The sequence below is a fragment of the Etheostoma spectabile genome, chromosome 16, assembly GCF_008692095.1.
Source record: "Etheostoma spectabile isolate EspeVRDwgs_2016 chromosome 16, UIUC_Espe_1.0, whole genome shotgun sequence".
NCBI classification, from domain to species: domain Eukaryota; kingdom Metazoa; phylum Chordata; class Actinopteri; order Perciformes; family Percidae; genus Etheostoma; species Etheostoma spectabile.
The window spans coordinates 19,122,051-19,130,148 of record NC_045748.1 but is presented as its reverse complement, the minus strand read 5'-3'; the positions used below and the strand labels follow the sequence as shown (position 1 = coordinate 19,130,148).

The 8,098-nt window shown below is 37.3% G+C and overlaps 1 protein-coding gene across 5 annotated transcripts in view; it reads left to right on the top strand.

Annotated features, from left to right (window-relative positions):
* Nucleotides 1–5,360, top strand: part of glis3 (GLIS family zinc finger 3) — a 16,505-nt gene extending 11,145 nt beyond the window's left edge. For 4 of the 5 annotated variants that reach the window (XM_032539360.1, XM_032539359.1, XM_032539358.1 and 1 more), the window contains exons 7-11: nt 148–277; nt 404–476; nt 3,358–3,515; nt 4,035–4,208; nt 4,362–5,360. In XM_032539360.1, coding sequence (XP_032395251.1) covers nt 148–277; nt 404–476; nt 3,358–3,515; nt 4,035–4,208; nt 4,362–4,483 — 657 coding nt within the window. In that variant the 3' untranslated portion in view covers nt 4,484–5,360. Of the gene's footprint in view, nt 1–147; nt 278–403; nt 477–3,357; nt 3,516–4,034; nt 4,209–4,361 lie in introns of those variants that run through there. The other variant, XM_032539361.1, reaches the window with a different exon arrangement.
* The last annotated feature ends 2,738 nt before the right edge of the window (nt 5,361–8,098 follow it).

Below are 8,098 nucleotides of genomic sequence, written 5' to 3'. Positions count from 1 at the left end.
GGGGGGGGTATTTATTATGCTAAAGCCATTATGTACTTACAGTATAAAAAATATACAGGAAACACCTGGAACCTTCTTCCAGAATCCTATTACTGTTAATGCTGTTCGCCACTGTTTATGTTTCTGCTCCATGTGCCTCTTCTCTAGATGAAATCCACTGCTGATGTGACTCAGGACACACTGACAGACTGTTTAACCATCCACCCTTTGCAACCAAGCCTTTCTCCTCTGACAAGGATAGACTCTTCCCCTGGTGCATCCCATGAGTCCTATTCTGGTATGTCTAAATCCTGTCCCTTTGAAATTAGTATATTTAATTTGAAAACTAGATGCTTCCCCCTGCAACCATTAGATTTAGGCTGTGATGGACAGCCCTGAAGTATCTGTCATCTCTGTTCCTCAGCTGCTCCACAGGGACAAGACTCCTCTAGCAATCCTCACCTGGCTCTGTTGTGCTCCTTTCAAGATAATTACAGGTACTGAGGATCTTTGTGCCAGGTTTGACTATTTATATTTATATATCCAATTACATTTTAGGGCAGGAGGGTGCTCATGCCCGTTCATAAGCAAAAAATATGAAGCCTTTTCATGTTCATCTTCTTAAAATATATGTATAGAATATATGCAGCAACAACAGTCAACACACAGAGACGTTAGCTTTACTCAACAAGCCAACTGGTATTTTCTTTTGATTTTTTTTTATTCCCATTGGCACAGTTAGAACTAGCTGTTAGAACTTTAGCCATGACTGGTTTAAATGCTTAACAAATTTTTTTCTCGCTTTTGATGATCTGAAACAATCAACTTAAACATTGGTTGTCATGGTTTCAAGACTATAAGCTCATAATTAGAATAATCAGTTAAAAAGAAAGCACTAGTTTTTACCCTGATGAAAGAGGTTTTTTTGTTGGTGTGTGGGTGGGTTCAACGGCTGGGAAGAGGCTTTACAGGTTAGGGATGGCCAGCAACACATTTTCTTAGTCATTCTATATGAAAACATCCCTTCATCTATACACTTCAAAGCACGTGATGAAGTATTTCTGTCGCTCTGAGCAGCCAGATGCTCATGGCTTCTCACTGGTCTTGATTGTTCTCATATCAGCAGTAGGCCAAAGCATTCACTGCAGGATTCTGGGTAGACAATTGGCCTGCAAAAGCAGACCATGCCTTGGCTCACTGGTCTTGACCGTTGGTATTAATGGATGCTATAGTCACCAACAAGAGCAGCTAAGGAATTCAATAAGCGAAACATAAAATGTAAAAAATACCATTTAAGGTCCAGTGGGAGAAGAGAGATGCTGTAATTACTTTTTTTAGATGTTAAATCGATTGTAAAATCCTTGTTGCCATTTTCTCTGGGATTCCAGTCGGTTCCCACCCGGCCCTTGCATATTGTCCACAAACTCTGGCTCCTTTAGTATTCTTGTTATTGGCAACATGCAAATGTGGTACTTGGCCAAACAGTAACAGCAGGGGTTTCAGCTTTCATGGTCACTGAACTATATTTACATTTAATATATTAATCCTTTGTATTTATCAATGAGTTACATAACCAGAAAGTAGTGTCTTTGAATTTCTTAATGTTGTAACAATAAGAAACAGATAGGGTTGAACTGCCTACCACCCTACCACACAGACCTTTAGTAGAGTTAAACAAAACTTCCTATTTTAGCTGTTTACACTAAAGACAGAAAGATCAGTCTTGATCTACTTTCTAAGTGCAGACGTAGATTTGGTACCATTTCGTTGGAAAATGCTATGAATGAGCTTGTGTTGCAAAAACCAATGCTGTATAAAGTACATGTAGACTAATGCATTATAGAACGCCTCTAGAGTGCCTCTATTGCTACTTATATCAATTGCCAAGTGCAGAGAATCTAGTCTTGTGTTCCTGAACTTGATAAGTGAAGTACTGTACAGAAACTATTATTGATTTCAAATAGCAGTACCATCTGCTTTTAAATTTTAATTCAGATCAGAAAATGGCTATTATTTTGGTATTGTTATATAAGAATTATGCTGTGCAGAAAATGATACGACAAGATGTAAAAGTTGAAAGAGGGAGCTTTCTACATTCTTTTGAGTGGTTAATCCAACTATACATGCCACGTTGTGCATCTCTTTTGCATCATTCAAGCGAGTAAATGTTTTCCTAAGGACAATCACTGAGGATGACAGGTGTAAACAGTGCGAATGGTTGCCGAAGTATGTGTCGAATTAGCGCAGACTATTTGAAACTGTCCCCCTGTCAGTAATGCCTGATGGATTAATTAATGCTTTATTTTCCGGCTAACTGGTTATCATGGCTTAGTTTGAAACTGGGCCATATATAAATCGGACCAATACAATTGTGTGTTAGAGTGCAATGTCTGCCTTCTAATTAAAGTACAGTATGGTTAAAAGGACAATGGAGGTTGAGCTTGGCTATTTTATTTTATTTGGCACTTGACGTCTTAAAGAAGTGGTTTAAAATATAAAATGATAGCCTTAATTGGTGATGTTTTTATATAAGTTTATGTTCTTACATCTTTATACAAACCGAATAAAATTTCTTGTCGATCTTTTAAGGAAATCACAATGCACTGAATCATACTGTATATAGAGGATGGGCTAAGGCACCACCTGTTGAATGTATTGCATTTCAGTGCGGTACTCGTGCAACAGTACTGCCTATTTGTAGCTTACAGAAAATACAGTAATCTTTGATTTTATTCCTTTTTAATAAGTGAGAAATATTTAGAAATTACTTTATATATAAAATAACATACACCTCACAGGTTAAAGCTTTGCATAACTTTTTGATTTTAATAAACATTCGTTACAGTCAAGCCATTGCCAAATGAGTTGCTATAAAGCTAATTAACTATCAGCTCCACAAAACTCTCTGTATTTCTGAGTATGGCTAGGTTCAGAAACTGGTGTCATCTGGTGAAGATAATTACCTCTTCTGAAGAGACCATCATGTTTTTTAATCCTCTGTGTCCTCCTTGGCTACTAGCAACTGTGTGAAGGCTGGGGGGCACTTGCGCGTATCATGTGGATGAGCCAACAGTTTTGTTGTTTGTTGGCCATTACTTAGAAGTCCTCTTGGGGGAGCCAGAAACTACGCACTATAGCTTTAATTGAATCCAGCCTGAAATATACCATCAATTTAAATCATGAAACACCACTCAAAATTAATTTTTCTACCTTTTTTAATTGCATTGTTTTGGAAATAATTACTATACAAGGATGTTTCTGCAAGGTCCACAATGCAATTATTTAATATACGTTTAGTTTTTTTAACAATAAAAACATAAATTGTTCTTTTTTTAAATTTCACAAGTAGAGTATTTAATTCAGTCTGAAATATTTCAGGTTTGTTGATCCCTCCCCTCACCAGCTCCTCCCCGGGGACCAGTGTGGGCCTTGCTCTCCCACCTGCCTACCGCATCCTCCCAATGGGACATCCCTACAGAACAACCCAGATCTGAAGCAGCCCAGCGAGCCTCCTGATCTGGCAGATTACAATCCAGGTACTCAAGAGGTTTATCATCGGTGTATTCTTAAGATTTGTCAAATAGATGTTTCTTCTAAAAATACTGTTTGTGTAAGTTTCACACACAAAGAGCCTATTAGCAAATGTTAGGGCGGTTTGACAAGCTGATGAGATTTTTTCACATGCACATTACCTGTGCAGTATATTGTCATCTAGCTATGATGTGTAGCAGGTGGCGGATTTTTCTTGTTAGACAGAATCAGGCAGCTCCACTCCACTCCACTATGTACCTTTAAATAGAAATAACCTCTTTTCCCTGCAGACTTGACAGCCACCATGATGTTGAATACGTGTTCAGAAACACACAATTTAGTTTTAACTGCTGGGATTGAGCAGGGTTTGAAAAAAACTGAATTGTTGCTTCATTTATGTGGCCTAATGTTGCTTATCTACTGTAATCTTTAATTGAAGGAGAAAAGCTATGGACTTTAATTGAGTTGTTTTTGTTGTTTACAATGTGGATAAAATGAGTGAGGCTTTCTAATTTACCCTGCAGAGCTCTCAGGGCAGATTAAGATGCTATATTCTCCTCCACAATATGGAGGGATCACGGCACAGACTAGCTCGAGTCACCTGATGCAAGTTGATGCCTTTGGTGACAGCCTCGCTCCAGCAGTCAATAATCCCAATGGGGTGGCCGCCTTAGAAACAGCTCTTTCCTGCATTACAGGTAATGAAAATACAGTCTAAACTAATACTCAAAGATGAGCACTTTATTGCCATTGGATTTTCACAACTCTTGCTGTGCATACATGCATGTGTGATGTGTGTGTGTGTGTGTGTGTGTGTGTGTGTGTGTGTGTGTGTGTGTGCTTTGTTGCAGGATTTGATGTCCACAGTCAAGCACAGGATGTGGATCCTAATCAAGAATTGCATGGAGGGGATATCTTCAGTGTAATGGACCACTGCACAAGCCTGGTCTCCTGCATCTACACAGAGGGATGATTATTAACTCAATTGTGGGTTTTGTTCCGTTGCACTATTTTGTGTCCCTGTTCCATTTAAGTGAAATGATCGAATAGGAAGAACACTTTAGATGACGCCACAATGTTTCGGCAGTTTCATTTGGCAAAATAAAATTATATTTCATCAATTGGTTGATAAAGGAATTGACTTTCATTCTCAGTGCAAGTCTCTCTCTCTCTCTCTCTCTCTCTCTCTCTCTCTCTCTCTCTCTCTCTCTCTCTCTCTCTAAATCTCTATAAATGTACTGTCTGACTCAACACTCTGGCTTCTGCCTCCATAATCGATGTATACTAATGACTGAGGTTACAGGATTTTAACGTTTACTTTCTTAGTTTGTATACAGCTTTTGTATAACAATGTTCATGTAGTAAGTATTGTACTTCAAGTAGTTTCTGGTGACGTGTTGCACAATATTTAACACTTTAATCAAAGCAAAGTATGCAAGGGATCTTTTATTAAGGTTTTTCTTAGAACCACGGCATTGTAACTATAGTAACAAGACAGCCTTACCATTTCACTTTAATGTTCATAGACATAACCTATTATTTGAGTATGGTACTGTATGTGCTGTGATTTCTTCTGTGCCTTCATCATGGGGTGGATTTTAGTTGGTGACTATACAAGTGATTTTGCATATTTTAGGTTATTTACTGTAAATGTCTTACAGTTCACATTGTAGTTGACTCTTTCTAAAAGCATGGCATAGTGCTGTACATTGTTTTTAACCTGTTTTTTTTTGGTTTGATTGTTTTCTACAGCTATTCATCTCAGTTCATTTCAATGTGGTATGAAGATGTACTTGAACTTGTATGAAGGTACATTACTGTTGCATGTTAATGCAGTGAAGACTTTTCAATCCAGTTTGCACTTTCAGCTGCATGACCATGCAACCACAACACAACTATGACAAAAAAGCAAATCCGAAGTCCCTGCAATTCCTGATTTTTATAGTGCAGTGAAATGACCATGAGGATAAAAAACTATTCTAAACTCATCATGATCAGCAGCAATGTAACATGATTTGTAGTAAATGGGCTAAAATGTGCTATGTGTTTAAACAGTAGTACATATTTTAGAATGGATCAATAAAAAAAAGCAGTACATCATTTGTACCCTTTGTTTGTCATTTGTCATACTTTGTGTCTTTAAGTGATAATGAAGATGCACCAAACTGTTGTGGATCGGTCCATGGTGGCTAATTTAATTTTTTTAAGCTTACCACAGAGATCATTTACAAGGTAAGAATTCCACCCAAAGCACTCTGCAACTCACAAATAAGACAAGAAAATCTGTCACTCAAGAGCAAGGCCAATGATATACAATATATCTGTGGCTCTAAAAAATAATGCAACAAATAATTTGTGAGGATTTCTAAAAGTGTTCTGTTAATATTTTAAAAAGCACCAGCTTTGCACACTACAAAGCACATTTTCTCAGGCAAAAATAAACTCACTTCATTATTCAAGTCAGTATCTCTCTGTAGAGTAATTAATTGTCTCTATTTTTATTTTCATTAAACAAAACAAGACAAAAGTTAAAAGACAAAGTTAAATGGCACAAATAACAACGGAAAGTACAACAACACTAAAATTCTGGAAGCAATAAGCAATAAGTAAATTACACAAAAACAACCTGAGTCGTATGAAAAGTCTGTCCAGCAGGCAGCAATCTTTCACAGCAGTATATTTTTTGTGTATTTGAAACTGAAAGGACAAACTGTTTTACTTAAAAAATAATTATTTTAGCAAAAGAGTGTCATGCTTTATATAGAGGTTTCAGTAGTTGCTTAGCAACAACAACAGCTTTTCCGAAAAGCATCTGTTTAGTACTACCAAAAAAAGTGATGTGCAGTGGACACAGGTGGTTGGTTAAGATCTGGATGCCATTGGAAGCTTCTTAACAATGCGGGCCTTGTTATGATCACTGTTACCATTTTAAAAGTCCTGCATTATTTTAGCCTCACTTGTGCCCTGTGGTAAAATGTTGTAGCACATAAGTGTCATGCTTTATATTTAGTTTTTTAATATTAACATCAATTGTTTTCCTACCAATATCCACCACTTTCGTATTGAGGATGTCCAAAGTCCTGAGGCAGTTGTTAACACGGTCAAGTAACACCTATTGATAACGTTTAACCTGTTCAGATTGATAGACACATTCAGTAGTAGGGGTTAACTTTCCAATAACAAAGCATGACAGGGAGAATAATGGCCAAATGCAATATAATGGTCAATAAATACACATAAAAATGGTATGCACCCTTGACCTATACAGTCATCTGCTTGGAGAATACTGGGCCCTGCCTGTGCACACTCATGGTAACAAATTCACACAAAAACTCTGATGCATGACAGGTAAGGCAATAATTTAGTCAGCGTTTATTTTAAGTGACTATGACCCGTTTTGCCTCTTTCAGCCCTTTCCTTTATCCTTCCACACAAGTTGGGTTAACAGAAAAAATAAGTCTGGCTTTCATTTGGTGTTCATGTGATTTGTTCGGCTCTTTAATCAGAGACGTAAGAAATGTTTAGCCCAAAGTGAAATATTTTCATTTTCATCATTTAATATTGTAATTTCCATATTCTTCAATGAGGATTATGCATGACTGAATGAATGCAAATCATTATGGCCTACTTTTGTAGGCTATTTAAAACACTGGAGGTGGGTTTGAGTGGTATGATGGGAAACAGTTGCTGTTTTTGCTCACAAGTGCCCGATTTTGTGAAATTAAAAGTGAATGTCAAGATAAACATATTTCTGTGGCAAATTGAATTATTCATTAGCCTACACTGAATGAACAGGCAACACCCAGATGTTGATGCTGAGACAAAGACAATAAGTGTTTAACACAGCAGCTTTAGGAACACATTTTTCTTTGTGGCGGGACTTGAAGACAGGCCTTTAACCTCCAGTGTACAGAAAAACTAGCCTGACGTGGTAACTCAGATTCTAGTCAGAACTTTCCGACCTCGAATGTTGTGGGAGGGGCTAACTGCTAACGGCTGGCATCCAGGCTACAGAAAAACCTCTCTAGCCAAAACGTAGCTTTAAAATGAACTTGTCATCTTGAGAATCTCAGAATGCAAATATATATCCTGTTATTGTAGCATAACATTGATATCACCATAAAAAGAAGCACAAGCATCATCATTATCTCTGGCCTAATCATAAATATGACAGTAAGAAAATTAAGTACGCCTAATTCCAAAATTACCTATGACATTATGAGGGTCCTGGGTCAGGGTTAGGTGTTTATTAAAATGTATGAGCAGCTGAAGGAAAATGAAAGTCTATAGCATCTTGAGTAGCCTATTTGCAGATTTGTATTGTTAAGAGAATATGATTAGGCTACTGTTGTCTTTTCACCCAAAAGGACTATGTACACAAATGTATGACTTTTTTTTTCAACAACCACGTTATTCGTTCTTGATTTATTTAAAGTCTCCAAATTAATCAGACTAAACGCATGGGCTCGAGTAGAGCTGCCAGCCTTGCAACATATTCACAATAAGCACAAACACATGTATTTGTGAATTTATTTCGGTTAAGACTGTAATAAGTGCGCTTCAATCTCCTCCCACCTGCCTGGTAAGG